The sequence below is a fragment of the Brachycentrus maculatus genome, unplaced genomic scaffold (genome assembly GCF_059751285.1).
Source record: "Brachycentrus maculatus isolate JH-2025_06_01 unplaced genomic scaffold, ASM5975128v1 h1tg000075l, whole genome shotgun sequence".
NCBI classification, from domain to species: Eukaryota; Metazoa; Arthropoda; class Insecta; order Trichoptera; family Brachycentridae; genus Brachycentrus; species Brachycentrus maculatus.
The window spans coordinates 825,001-840,494 of record NW_028280829.1 but is presented as its reverse complement, the minus strand read 5'-3'; the positions used below and the strand labels follow the sequence as shown (position 1 = coordinate 840,494).

Below are 15,494 nucleotides of genomic sequence, written 5' to 3'. Positions count from 1 at the left end.
ATTGGGTTTACGGTTACTTGTGATTAGTATAGGATGCTATATAGTATACTAATTAGGGTCGCGAACGATGTGTGAAGTACATAAGTGTTAGTACATATGTAAACTTCGTTTAATGGGAACATAGACATTGTCTTGTCACTATTGAATGGTGACGTATTTTGGGAAACCATATTATTTGATTTATGTTTTATCGATCCATATATATTTTTATATGTGTTTGTAAATGTGCCAAATTGTATATATTTGGTATATATCTTCTTACCTGTTTGCTTGAGAGCTTCCTTTAGTGTGTAGGTCTGAAGACTGAAGAGTTCGCTCAGTCCTTTTTTATTATATGCGTAGATATCTATGTTTAGTATGGACGCACTTGGAAGGTTGTTGAATTCAAATTGGGTCGTTCCAAACGTGGCATTTTTGATCAAGAAATTGGTTTGGGCATTATACACCTGGGAAAGAATAAAATGATGTCAATTAGTTTTACAGATACACAATAAAAGGCTAAAAGCAAAAGCTAGAGTGGCAGTACACAGTACCGACCGTAATGTATGGATGTGAAGCATGAAGTTGGGGAAAGAAGGATGAAAGTAGGGTGAATTTAGTCGAAATGCGTCTCTCAGTGCGGAAAAACTATGATAGATGTTTGAAAAGTTAAATAAGGAATGAATGCAAGGCTGAGATAAAATTAAGAAAGATGTCTTGAGATGATTTGGACATATGGAAGGAATAATAAAACTAATTTATGAGGCAATGTTAGTTAGAAACAGAAAAGACTTAGGAAAATTTTAGCATGATCAAGTATGTATTTAAAATACTTAAAAATATGCATGAGAAGATGCATGAATGTAGAGGAGGCGACAAATGTTTGCAAAGAGAGAGTGGTGTGGCATTCTATTCTCTGCCTACCTCTGTGTAAAGCGACGTGACAGTTAGTTAATAAGTTAAAAATAATGACAAAATTTCTTTAATCATAGTATCAACTGCCAACATAGTACTATGATTTTTTTTAAATGAAAAAAGGTTTTTTCAATGATTGAATTTTACACTGTAAATACCGCTATAGTAATAATGAAATAGTGGTATTTACCAAGTAAAATTACCAAGCAAAAAGTGACAAATTAATTACTGAAAGAGTCTTACTTGCACTAAAAATCTCTGTGTGAGACCTCCATCGTAGCCTTCAGTGCAATTGATAAGGATGGAGTCTTTGGTTTGATTTGTGACAGTACAATTTGTCACTGCATCCGGTTTTCCTAAAAAAATATGAAAAAAACAATCTGTATAAATAAAAATTTTAAAGTTTCTGTGTTCAAAATCTTAAGTATCCTAAATATTTACATTCTAACATCGTCTATGTTGAGATTTTAAAATGTGTCTAGTAATAATAATTAGACATTGGACCATTCACCCCATGGATGATAGGTACATCAATATAGGCATGTTTATTTAAAAAATGCTGTTTATTTGAGTAGTTTGATATGTTCTCCACCAATATCAGAAAAAAATACTAAAATCGGTCAATATTTGACAAAAAATATTGTCGATTGAGTACACATTTAGTAAAATAGACCATTTTTGCAAAAAATTACAGCAATTTTAGAAATCTCAACATTTTGCGGTTCCCCAACCACCAAAGACGAGTATGGCACGAACGGCGTCCGGAGAACGAGACAACATATAAGTATACCGCGGACGAGCGTGACGTCACCACGCGAAGAACGAGACAAACCGAAATAGACAGACAGCCAGGAACTCGGTCTCCTCTCCTCATCCAGTCACCACCGGGACCAGGTCTACATCCAGTTGTCATTAGCCGCATAATGATTTCAATGAAATATTTAAAAATCAAACTGTAATGTAATCAGTGATCATTCTTTTGTATTAATTTAACTTAGCGATAAGTATTTTTGAATCATGTTAAATATTGTAGAATAAATTGTGAATCAAGTAAGTGATTATTTTATTTAACTGCAATCCCTTTATAAACGCATCTTCTGAGGAGAAACAAGTGGGGGTTTTGAGCGCACCATAATCCGTGCAATCCATCCATCCCCACAATTTCTTAATCTTCTTCCTGGCTCCATCCCAACTTATCTTCTTTGAAGACTGTAAAGTACAGTTCTCCTCGTCCTCAGGTTGTAGGGCCATGCTTTTGAATAATGCTATTTTTTTGTAGAATCCATGAATTTTTTCATCTTTCTCTAGATGTCTTTTGAGGAGAATCGTCTGGTTAGCAATATGATCACGTTCTCGGCCCATACTGTCTTTCTGCCTTTCCTCTGCCTTACTATTGATGCCTGTTGTCTTTCGAGGAAGATCCATGTTGTTAAATGTTTCTGTAGCAATATTTTGCAATGTCCTTTTTTGTCTAAATGTTTCTGTATCATCCATCAATTTGTTTGGTCATCCTCTAGATGTCTTTTGAGGATGATTGATGGTTTAAAGCACTAAAATAGTAAAAGTGTAGATAGTATATATACCTGCTGGGATAATGTGGAATACACAAGGAACTGACTGAGCTCCTACTATATTGGTCCCAATGCACATCAATGTACCGTAGTCTGAAGAGTTTCTTGGTTTATACGTTGCTACACTTGTGGAGTATGAATAACCTGTTAATTAAATAAAACATTTAAAAAGCTTCATTAGAAAAAGATTTTATTGATATTTTAACACATTGTTGCCAGGAAACATACAATATTTTTTCAGAACTGTGTCACCTACTTTTAAAGCCCGCCAGATTTTAAAATAAATACTCTATCGGAATGTCAATTGTAGGTTTTATTGCTTAAAATATTTAAATACTTGAAAACCCTGCTAAAAAATACTTAAAAACAGTGTTGTATTTCAAATTCCGCTATATTCATGGAACTTGATATCGGCCAATCAGAGAGCGGGGATAGGTCAAAAATTAAGATGACGTCATTATCGGTTTGTGTCTTATGGTTTTGCCAACTGATAAATCACCTTCCGACTGCTTTTATCTACTTTCATCCTTATTTTGCCTTCCATGCTACCCTTCCGTAGTGTTATGGTATGAAATATGGGTTAAAAGGCAAATAATCTGAATTTAGATACTCACCGTCGATTTTAGAAACGAAATTATTTCCTTGGTTGAAGACTATGACCCGGTTAGCTGGCAGAGTGGTGGACATGACATCGGAATTGTTGAACTTCCAGGTGAAGTGGACTGGGTCCTGAAATCATTTCATTTGAAAATTTTTATTGAAAAGCTCATTATATAATTTATGCCGAAGCACATACTATGAGGAATAACGTAATGATTTAAATATCAACAAAATAAGACCAATTTTTAGTTTATTAATGTAAACACTCATCGACAGGCGAAAATACAACATTTACTTGTATTTATTGAAATTATGTGACTGCAGAGCGTACCACAGTAACAAAAAACACGCTAAGGGTGTCAGAAATGCTTAGGGATTAAGTGTTTTTTTTCTTGAATGTGGTATAAACCAAGCAAAATTTAAATGAATAATGGAAGAACGTAAGTAAAAATAAAATCTGTCCATATGGCGTTTTTATACTTATAGTTATACTTATATATCATATAGGATTGAATGCAGATCGGACACGAAGACTCTAAGGAGAATATCTGGCAAGAGTATACGAGATAGAATGCGGAACCATGGGATAAGAGAAATATGCTAGATGGAAGATTTCATAACGAGAGGAAGGCAACGAAGAAGACTCAAGATGAACCATTCAGACTCCCTCACATTACACAGCACGGCTAATCCCAATGTAAAAGACTCTCAAGCAGATCACCAAAGAGATGGATTGACAGCTGGGAATCAACATCGCAGGAGGCCCTTTTAAAAATAGCCCTCAAGGACTACACCAATATAGAATAAGATAAAGGTATATAAAATGACGTACCATAGGATTTGCAAGGAGTTCACAAGATATTTTAGCCTCTTCATTCCTTGCTACATTGTAGATGATCTGCTGACCATGTCGGCAATATGGTTTGACTGGAAAAAAGAGAATATTATGACAATTTTTGAGAGATTCTCAAAAGAAGGCATCGTTACATATCGCTCACTCCTTTCAAGAATGTCATAAATCAAAAAACTTGATTTCTCAGGAGAACGTTTTTAAAGGTTATAAATATAATACAAAGTATTAAAAATAAATATCAAGCCACTTATTGAACTTTTTACTGTGCAACAGATCTTTTTAGGTAAAACTTGAATGTTTTTTCTCCATTTGAAAAATATAAAGTATATTTAAAAAAAGTAATTAAACAATACCTTTTCTTCAAATTACAAAAACAACACTTTCTGCCCTGTAGCGGGTAAATATTAAGTTAAAAATATGCTGCTTTTGCTGGAATATAGTACATTTTCTGGGCATTCCGAATATATGCACAACTGAAAATTTACGGTTTTTGATATATGACATTGTTGAAAGGAGTGAGCGATATGTAGAAAGATATTTCAATTTAAAAAAATGTTTTTTTGTCATATTTCATCATACACATAATAACAAATAACAATAATGTGCCCTTACTCAGTTTGCGGTGCTGAGGGCACATATTACAATATTTATTTATAAAACTATTTAAAAGAAAATTGTTTTTGATATGAAATCGACACGGCCGAATGATGCGTTCTGCAACTATCCTCCATTATCGATTCATAAAAGTTTTTTTTTTACATTATTTTTTTAATTGACTTTACGGATAGTGGAAGCAGATTGTACATCTTTATTGCATGGTGATCAATATTTTTTTGACCAAAAGAGGCATGTGTTAGTATATCGCTCACTCCTTTCAAAAACGTCATAAATCAAAAATCGTCAATTTTCAGTTGTGCATGTTTTCGGAATGCCCAGAAAATGTACTATATCCCAGCAAAAGAGGCATATTTTTAACTTAATATTTACCCGCTACAGGGAAGAAAGTGTTGTTTTTGCATTTTGAAAAAAATGTATTGTTTAATTATTTTTTTAAACGTACTAAATATTTTTCAAATGGAGAAAAAACCTTCAGGTTTTACCTAAGAAGATCTGTTGCACAGTAAAAAGTTCAATAAGTGGCTTGATATTTATTTTTAATACATTGTATTATATTTTTAAACTTTAAAAACGTTCTTCTGAAAAGTCAAGTTTTTTTATTTATGACGTTCTTGAAAGGAGTGAGCGATATGTTTGATGAGTTTCTGTGTTTTAGATTTTGTAGTTCTATGCACGTAACCATAAAGTGTATTAATGGTTAGGATCATTATACGTTGCGTCCTGCTAGTTTAGCTTCCACTGTTGAACCTTGGCTTGCCATAACTAAATTTAAATATGAATTTTTAGTATGTGTAGCCTAAGTAGACCAAGAGAAATCTGTTTTCTGATTAAATTCAATGTTCTAAGTAATATATAAACATTCACTTTGTTCCCAGCATTCTTTCTCCTTTCTATGTCTTTATCAATCTTTCCATCCCTAGAAAACATACTACCCAAATACACGAAATCATCTACCTGTTCCAAAACGGAGAGATCCGTTTACCAATATTTCACATTCAGATCTGCATTCTTCTCTTTCAAAAACCATAATGCGATCTCTCAGAAGAATGTGCGACAAAACGATGTATGATAGATGTACGAATAAGGAAATAAGGAAGGAGTGCAAAGCAGAGATAAGCATTATCGATAAAATTAAGAAAGTGTGTTGAGATGGTTTGGACATGTAGAACGCAAGAGTGAGGAAAGAACGGTAAAACAAATTTATGAGGCGAATGTTAGTAGGAAAAGAAGCAGAGGAAGACCGAGAAAAACATGGCACGATCAGGTATGCCAAATACTTGAAAGTGGTCAGGTTAGGAGTCGTAACAATCATTATGAAAAACCGATCAAGCGTTTGGCTGGTGGGGATAATAAACTTTAAATGTTAGATAAAAATAAAACACCTGTATAAAACCACTTTTGAGTTTATTCATGTAAGCACGACTAGTTTCAAGAACTACAGATGTTCTCGTCAACATGTGAAAATACAAATAAGCACATATTCTAACAGTGTATTTGTTTGTATGTGCGTTAATTGATATATGTCATGTACTAAGGTGGTGGAAGATGATTAAGTAATAAAAAAAAGTGTCGGGTTGTGGTCCCGTGGTTAGTGTCGCGGACTCTTGAGTCAGAATTTCTCGGTTCGAACCCGTTCTTTTTTTAAATAAAAAATTTAAAAATAAAAAAAAACTTCCTAGTGCAGTTATAATTCCCCCTCAGTTACATAGACCTTTGAAGCGAATGTAATGAATAAGGGGTGTACTCACATTTGATATCTAAGAATATTTTGTTGCTTTTCCCCTCCCCTTCTTCATTGACTGCTTTACACTGGTATTCTCCACCCCTGGATTTGTTCAGCCTCTGCAGGACCAAGCTCTGGTTAGAAATGATTATTCCTTCTTGTGCGTTAGACTGCAAAATCACATCCTGAAACACAAAATATAAAAATGAAACACTTGCGTAACAGGACCCCTTTTGACATTATTAATTTAAACATGACTAGCTTAGAGACAGATGGTTTCATCAACAGGTGAAAATATAAACTATTAATTTTTTTTTTCTGTATATTAAAAGCATTGTTAACTGTGGTATGGTAATATAACACATTCGACAAATATTTACAGTCTGATTTGACTTGATGATGGAATGATTATTCCGAAACCGTTAGTCACGAAGTAGTGTTTTTCAATATTATATTGCACACAGTGAACGATGAATAACAAGGAGAGTGTTACAAACTTTTTAGTTTGTACAATATACACAATAAAACAATGTATTGATTTTAGTGTAAAATGATGAAAATGTGCAAAATAAAAGGGTTCAAATCTCACTTAATGTTGTAGACAATTTTATCATTTGTACACAATTTTATCAATTTTTCCTAATTTGGACACATTCAAAATTTTGTTAAAAAAATAACTAGTGAAATAATAAGCTGCGTAAAAAAAATAACCATGTTTTCAGGCGTCTCCCAGTACGTACAATAATTCAGCAAGGTATTCCCTACATTAAAATAAACAGGGTCTCTACTTAATAAAAGCTTACTGAAATCAATCATAGATACTCCTGCAAATTCACACATTAATAAGATTTACGATATATGTATGAGTTCCAAAAATTTAAGTAGTGTGGTTGTCAATCATGGTGGAATGATGAATGTAACACTGTATCAAGTAATCATTTAACCAGCCTATGACAAGACCAAATAACTCTTGGATGCTGCAGAAAGAAAACATGGTAAGAAGGCATGGCCTAGGTGACGTTGTCCATGATAGAAGGACCTACAATCTGAGGACGAGGAGAGCTGACCCCGACAGTCTACAAAGACGATAAGTCAGGATGAAGCCAGGAAGAAGAAGAAGTATTTAATACTTACATTTTGGTACCAACTGATTTTCACAACCCAGGGATTAGCTTTGATATTACACTCAAAGTAAACGTCGGATCCTTCATATATACTGGAAGCTTTCAAAGTCTTTCCATAGTCCAATTTCACTATTGGCACATCTGAAAGCAAAAACAAAATATAACTAACAAACTAATTAACTAACTTATCATCACGCCGCTTTGGTTCAATAAGTGGATTGATATTTATTATTCAAGCTTAACATTTGACCAGATTACAACATTTTGAGTGTGTCCAAATACTTGTTTACAAAATCTGGATTATCTCCAATTACAGGAGTTATTTTCATATTATTTTTTGACATCTCATCAAAGATGAAGAAGAATATGGAAGTCTGGGCATTTACGGGGCTGACGACCGTCATAGGCTGGTTTAAGTGATTACTTTACACACGTGTAACATTCACCAATTCTGCCTTTTATTGAAAACCACACTACTCAAATTCTTCAGCCCCGTAAATGCCCAGATTTCCACATTCTTCCTTTGTGTGAACATGCATTTGGACACACTCAAAATGTTGGCTTGATATTTATTTTTATAACATTTAATTATATTTTTAAACTTTATAAACGATCTCCTGAAAATCAAGTTTTTTGATATATGACGTTGTTAAAAGGAGTGAGCGATGTGTGAAGTGTGTTATAGAAAGTATGGATAGTTACGGAATATGTTGAGCTTCCAGCCGTCTTCCTTGAGGGAGTCCGGGAGAGATCCAACAGCGGAGCGGCAGCAGAGGAACTTCCCAGCATCTTCCATCACAGGAGTGAAGCTCAGGATACTGGTGGTCAAGTTTCCATCATCAGATACCTGGAAACCAGAGAAACAATGTGACCATTCAATCATATACAAAGGGTGAAGAGAAGACAGAATGAAGAAGATTTACGTTCAAGATAAATCTAGGATTGTGTAGGGTTGTGGTCCCGTGGTTAGTGTCCCAGACTCTTGAGTCAGAGTTTCTCGGTTCAAACCCACTCTACCACAATTTGATACCTATTTCTAATAATGAGCTGGTTAGGCGCATTATTAGAAATAGTATGAAATTGAAATATTTGTGTAAATAATAAAAACACAAATATTTCTCTCATTTTTAAGTTATTTTTTTTTAAATATATGTACATTAAAACAATTTTAAAAAATACATAAATAATGAAAATACAAATATTTATATTTATAAAAAAAAAATATTAAAGAAAGGGGAAAAAGAAGACAGAATGAAGAAGATTTATTACTACAAATTCTACTACTCCGCCTCTGTGGTGTAATGGTCAGCGTATTTAGCTACCGCGCTGGAGGTCCCGGGTTCGATTCTCAAGGGGGGGGGGGTGAGAAAATAAATATGAGTGATTCACTGTTATTTTATTTAATATTATCCTGGACTGGTCCCAGAAGCGCAGGAGTGATCACCTTGCATTCATGGAAGCAACGATCAAGATAACACAGCGTCAATATGATGCAGTGCCCTATGCACCATTGTGTGCGGATGAGGGTTTGAAGAATACAATAATTAAACATACGTTCTTCTTGTAACCCTTATCCGCACCCAATATATTGATGTAAAGTATTTTTTTTATTCAGTAAAAAAAGTTATTTAAAAACAAAATCTGTTTGCCACGCTAAATCTTTTTGTATACTGCAGCTGTCTATTGCACAAAGGTCAAGTATTATTGTAAGTATTTGCAATAATTATACCACCTTCTGATAGTGATTAATTTTGTGCCACCCTGTATAGTAATAATTTTTATTATTATTATTAAAGGAGAAACGGAAAATTGATATTGGCAAACTTATAGAACTTACCGACTCTCTCGTAGTTTTGAGCCTAGTAGATCCTTTCCACCACGATACGGAGGGCTTCGGCCTTCCTCCCAAAGTTTGGCAACTTACTTCAGTCGTTTTGTTGTGCGAGAATGGCCTCTCCTTACCTTGAATCTTCACCCAAAGCGGTTTGACTGAAATTGTGAAAAAACATGTGTAATACAAATGTAAAGTAAAGTTCACTAATCATCACACAGACATATCGTAGTCGTACAGGAGAAAGTGACCAACTAACAAAACGTAAAATGTTCAGGAGGGCCATTTAAGTCGCTTTTGCTTGGCAACAAAATAAACGTCAATGCAGTTAGTCATTTTTAAAAAGTCAGTATATTATACTTCCAAGTTAAAAATCGTTTTGGGATTTTTTGAGGGCAATATTAAGCTAGTGAGATATCAAATAGTCAATAATCACATTTTGTGAAATAATGCACTTGGCCACTTTCTCAAGTATGACTACGATATAATATATAAATATATAAATATAATATATATATATATATATATATATATATATATATATATATATATATATATATATATATATATATATATATATATATATATATATATATATATATATATATATATATATATATATATATATATATATATATATATATATATATATATATATATATATATATATATATATATATATATATATATATATATATATATATATATATATATATATATATATATATATATATATATATATATATATATATATATATATATATATATATATATATATATATATATATATATATATATATATTTATATATATATTGGGTTGATGCAAAAGTAATGACCGTTTTTTATGATCCCAGGTAAAAAATTTTTTTTTCATAAATTATGAATAGTATCTTCTTTTTTATGATTCCATTGTATAAAGGATGCTTTCCCTCTACTTTCTATTCAGTTTTGGCCTGGCCAGAGTACAGTAATAACCCCTTGTATTTTTTCAAAATGTCGTTCGATAAAGTGCATTTACGTCATTTATGAATTCCGTAAAGACAATACCGCGAGTGTGGCAACCAAAAACATTTGTGAAGTGTATGGAGTAGATGTCATCAAAGTTTGACAGGTACGAAGATGGTTTGCAAAATTCCGATCTGAAGATTTTTCACTCATTGATAAACCACGTACCGGGCGGCCATTGAAGTATGATGACGACGAATTAAAAGTCATAATTTGCACCAATCCACGTCTAACCATCAAGGAGATTGTGTCAATGATGGGAGTCAACCAAACAATCGCATTAAGACATTTGAAGCGTATGGAAATGGTTTCGCGGTACGACGTTTGGATACCTCATCAATTGTCGGCTGCCGATTTATTGGATCGTGTTTCAACGTGCGTTGCTTTGAGTGCGAGACAAAAACATGAACCTTTTTTGCATCGTTTGGTGACGGGAGATGAGAAATGGGTCGTGTACAGCAACGTGACAAGAAAAAGACATTGGACTATACCTGGACAAGCCCCATTAACAACTTCGAAGGCCGAAATCCATAAAAAAAAGTTGTACTTTGTGTTTGGTGGAATAATAAGGGTATTGTGTATTTTGAACTCTTGGAACACGATAAGACAAGTACAGCAGAACGATATTGTCAGCAATTATCCAAATTGAACATGGTCCTTCAAAAGGATAGACCAGAATTGGTAAACAGAAAAGGGGCAGTGTTTCATCACGACAACGCGCGACCACATGTGGCTATGATGACCCAACACAAGCTAAATGAGTTAAATTGGGATGTTATCAAGCATCCACTGTATTCTCCAGATCTTGCTCTTTCTGATTTTTATTTATTCCGATCACTGCAAAAAAAATTAAATGATGAAAAAAATTATTCAATAGAGCAGGTAAAAACATCCCTTACTTCATTTTTCGCATTAAAATCCACGGAATTTTATACTACTGGTATTAATAAGTTGATAGAAAGATGGTAGAAGGTTATAAGAACTGATGGAAATGATATAATTTATTAAATAAATAATACACAAGAAAAAAAAATTAAAAAAAAATATATGTAAAAAACGGTCAAAACTTTTGCATCAACCCAATATATATACATATATATATATATATATATATATATATATATATATATATATATACATATATATATATATATATATATATATATACATAAATATATATATATATATATATACATATATATATATATATATATATATATATATATATATAAATATATAGATATATATATATATATATATATATATATATATATATATATATATATATATATATATATATATATATATATATATATATATATACATACATACACATATATAATCCGCCTCCGTAGTGTAATAGTACTCGGTATGTTCGGCATGCTCGGCTGCCGTACTGGAGGTCCGGGATCGATTCCCAGGGGGGGGGTTAAATAAATATAAATGACTTTTCACTCTTATATTTAATAATACTGCCCTGAACTGATACCCGAAGCGGAGGGCTGATCACCTTTCCTTCATGTGTTAACGATCTGGATAACACTGCGTTTATATGATGCAGTGCCCTATGCACCATCAGGTATGTTTATGTACGTACAAAAAATATAGTAAGCAATGAAAATATGCTGTTGATCATTTCGGAAGTAAAAACAAATGCATTGACTAAAAAGGTCCATAATCCATTATGCTTTGTAAGTAGCGATCGCGTGACCCCATAATATGGGCTTTCACCACCATACGACGATAAAACTTAATCAATTAAAACTTTTAATTAAACTAGCATCACTGTACTAATTTAACGCAGCTTTCGAGTCGGCCGTTTTACCCTATTTTAAATGCGCTAACCCTGAAGCGCTGGCTCTATCAAAATTTGTCTGTAGCTTTTTTAAATCACCATTTACGTGAGTTTTGCAGAGAGGCTTACGACTAATCCTTCTGTATATACTAGCCAACTAATTAATCAGTACACAGCTTCTTCGCAGGAGTAGGCAGAGAGAATTTAGTGTCACAAAATCTGCCTTTGCAAACAAAATTCACCTCTTCCAAATTCATGCATCTCCTCATACATACCCGCCGATTATTCCGACTTCTGACCCGACCACGCCAAGGTATTTAGAACACTTGATCTTGCCAAGTTTTTCTCGTTCTTGTTCTGCTTCTATTTCTAAATACATTCGCCTCATAATTTTATCTTACTGTTCTTTCTTCACTCATTCGATTCACATACCCAAACCATCTGAACACACCATTCATAATTGTATCTTGTTACATGTGAATGTTACACGTGTATAAAGTGATCACTCGAACCAGAATACGACAGGTCGCAAGCCCTGTAAATACAAAAACTTCTATATTCTTATTCATCTATGTTAAGATATCAATATGCTCAAAATGTCATCATACTCAATGTTTTAGAACTCCTAGGTATGTAAATCAACCAGATTTGTGAACAAGTATTTAGACACACTCAAAATGTTGTAAAAATAGCTGATCAAATTTCAAAATACAGAAAAAATTTTAAATCATGTTTTCTGGCAGTTCTCAGTATATTTTTAAAATGGAATAACCCGCAAAGCCTCTACCTTTAGAGGCTTGTCTGCAGGTAGGATAATAAGGATAGGGAAGGTATATCGCTCACTCCTTTCAAGAACGTCATAAATCAAAAAACTTGATTTTTCAGGAGAACGTTTTCAAAGTTTAAAAATATAAGACAATGTATTAAAAATAAATATCAAGCCACTTATTGAACTTTTTACTGTGCAATAGATCTTTTTAGGTGACACCTGAAGGTTTTTTCTCCATTTAAATAATATTTATTATTTTATAAAAATAATTAAACAATAACCTTTCTTCAAAATGCAAAAACAACACTTTCTGCCCTGTAGCGGGTAAATATTAAGTTAAAAATATGCCGCTTTTGCTGGGATATAGTATATTCTTTTGGCATTCTGAAAACATGCAAAACTGAAAATTGTCGATTTTTGATTTATGGCGTTCTTGAAAGGAGTGAGCGATATGTGAAAAATGCACCACAAACATCCAGATCAATTGAAAATAAATATGTCTTGAATTTATTTTGCAATTGGCGGGAAAAGAACCCGCGACGTCAGTTTCGCAGGCGAACGTCTACCTAAAAAAGTGTGTGTTGTTTTTTCTTTATTTTAAATTCTTTTGCACTAAATGACATAAATTCAAATACAAAAAAATATAAATATAAATACAAAAAAAAGATCCCATAAAGGCATAGCCTGTGTGTGGGTATAAAATATACTTAAGTCATAGTAAAGGGTATAAGGGTATAGGTATTATAAGTAGAACTAGAATAATAGTGTTAATATAAATTCAAAAAATACTTGTTAATTAATTATTGTTACGCGTAATTTTTCCAGAGGTTTCTCACCCCTGGTCTAAACTACGTAATTAATTAATATTATGGACCACTTCGTTACATTAATTGAAACATACAATACGAAGAGTTTCGATGTGCGGTCAGTCATCATCTTCAAGTGCCCTCATACGTCACTTTAACCCGTAAGCTGCGGATCGCATCTATTGTCGTTTTTTATAGAAGTACCGTTGACTGCGGATCGCATGCATAGTCGTTTTTTAACTTTACGTACTTATATAAACACCTATGGATAATTTTTTGCACTTAAATTTGGTTCAAGGCATGGATGAATTAGTTCTCTTTGATTTATTGTCATAAAATATCAAAATTATTTTAATTTAGTGTCAACTTTAACTTTATCGTGAATACTTCCGGTCGGCTCGTGCCCCGCAGATACGACAGCCGCGTCTTCTATACAACCGCCATACTTTAGGCCGCGAGTCCGTAAATGTTAATATTTTTGTGTAAATACACCATAAAAACATAATAAGTAAAGTGCATTGTGTACTGTGAACATCTATGATGGATATCCGAAAGTTTCACTACAAAAAATAGGCAAAAATATGCTTTTTTTGTCAAAAATATTGTAATGTAAAATAATCCAGCACGGGACGGAAAGTTTGACACTCAAAATCGAGCAGCTTAGAGGTTAGACCAATATTAACCATTAACAACCAGTGTTTTATTTTTATTTTTTATTATTTTATTAGAAGGAAAAACAGAATACAAAAAAAATCATAAATACCAACAGTTTTTCACATTTATGCATAGGAAAAGTCTATATATAAGAAGAGATATGAGGCAAGGATGGGATAAAGAGAAAAGGAGATGACAGTGATAGGAAAAGAAGAAAAAGAGAGGACTGGGAATAGAAATACCCTTTTAGGTTTATAAAATTTCGAATTATTTAGCTTTAAAGTTAGAAAGATTGGAGTAAAACATGTCAAGGTGGGTACAATATTCATTGAATTTCCCACAACTTCGATATATAAAAGAATTTTTCAAATATTTATTTGATGAAAGATAAAGTGTTGTTCATTCTTAATCCAAGATAACTGGATCATCACGCGGAAACGCGATTGCTGGTGTGTGAGAAATATGGTATTATCACTCGGCAGGAATATCTAATTTAACATAGTCAACCTATAAAGGATTGTGTAAGACTCGTTTTGTGTTTAAAACAGCCGATATAATCAATATTTTATTATTTATTGATTCGGCATTTACTTTTTGGAATGACATGATTACTTTATTAAAATTAAACACTTCAATATACCACTTTAATGAGTTTTATTTATATAATTTTTTGACATCTCATCAAAGAATATGGAAATCTGGGCATTTACGGGGCTGACGACCGTCATAGGCTGGTTTATCATATGGACCGTCATAGGCTGGTTTTTATAATAATATGAAAATAACTCCTGTAATTGGAGATAGTCTAGATTTTGTGAACAAGTATTTGGACACACTCAAAATGTTGTGAATAAATTATCAGGTCAAATTGTAAGCCTGAATAAAAAAAAATGAAAATGACATTTTCTGGCGTTTCTCATGTGTGTGATTATAATCCAGGCTTCGGACCTCACATACTAATGAAAGAGTTTCTGCTAAATAAAAAGCTTGTCTCATCTCACCAATGGATGTCTCTAGTGAAGTTCTAGTGATTCTGATTGGTATTCTGAAACATTGTTCTTGAAGCAACTTCTTGGAAGCTTCATATATATGAAGCTTCCAAGAAGTTGAGAAGTGTGGTTGTCAATAGTGGGTAGAATTGGTGAATGTTACACGTGTGTAAAGTGATCACTTAAACCAGCCTATGACGGTCGTCAGCCCCGTAAATGCCCAGACTTCCATATTCTTCTTCGTCTTTGATGAGATGTCAA

The 15,494-nt window shown here is 32.9% G+C and overlaps 1 protein-coding gene across 2 annotated transcripts in view; it reads right to left on the bottom strand.

Moving 5' to 3' along the window:
• LOC148311115 (neural cell adhesion molecule 2-like) overlaps window positions 1-15,494 on the bottom strand; it is a 480,558-nt gene that overhangs the window by 9,702 nt on the left and 455,362 nt on the right. For both annotated transcript variants that reach the window (XM_088257228.1, XM_088257229.1), the window contains 9 exons: window positions 9,221-9,372; window positions 8,086-8,230; window positions 7,394-7,524; window positions 6,285-6,444; window positions 3,898-3,992; window positions 3,080-3,194; window positions 2,478-2,609; window positions 1,138-1,250; window positions 263-446 (listed from right to left, as the gene is read on the bottom strand). In XM_088257228.1, the coding sequence (XP_088113354.1) occupies window positions 263-446; window positions 1,138-1,250; window positions 2,478-2,609; window positions 3,080-3,194; window positions 3,898-3,992; window positions 6,285-6,444; window positions 7,394-7,524; window positions 8,086-8,230; window positions 9,221-9,372 (1,227 nt within the window). The remainder of the gene's footprint in view (window positions 1-262; window positions 447-1,137; window positions 1,251-2,477; window positions 2,610-3,079; window positions 3,195-3,897; window positions 3,993-6,284; window positions 6,445-7,393; window positions 7,525-8,085; window positions 8,231-9,220; window positions 9,373-15,494) is intronic.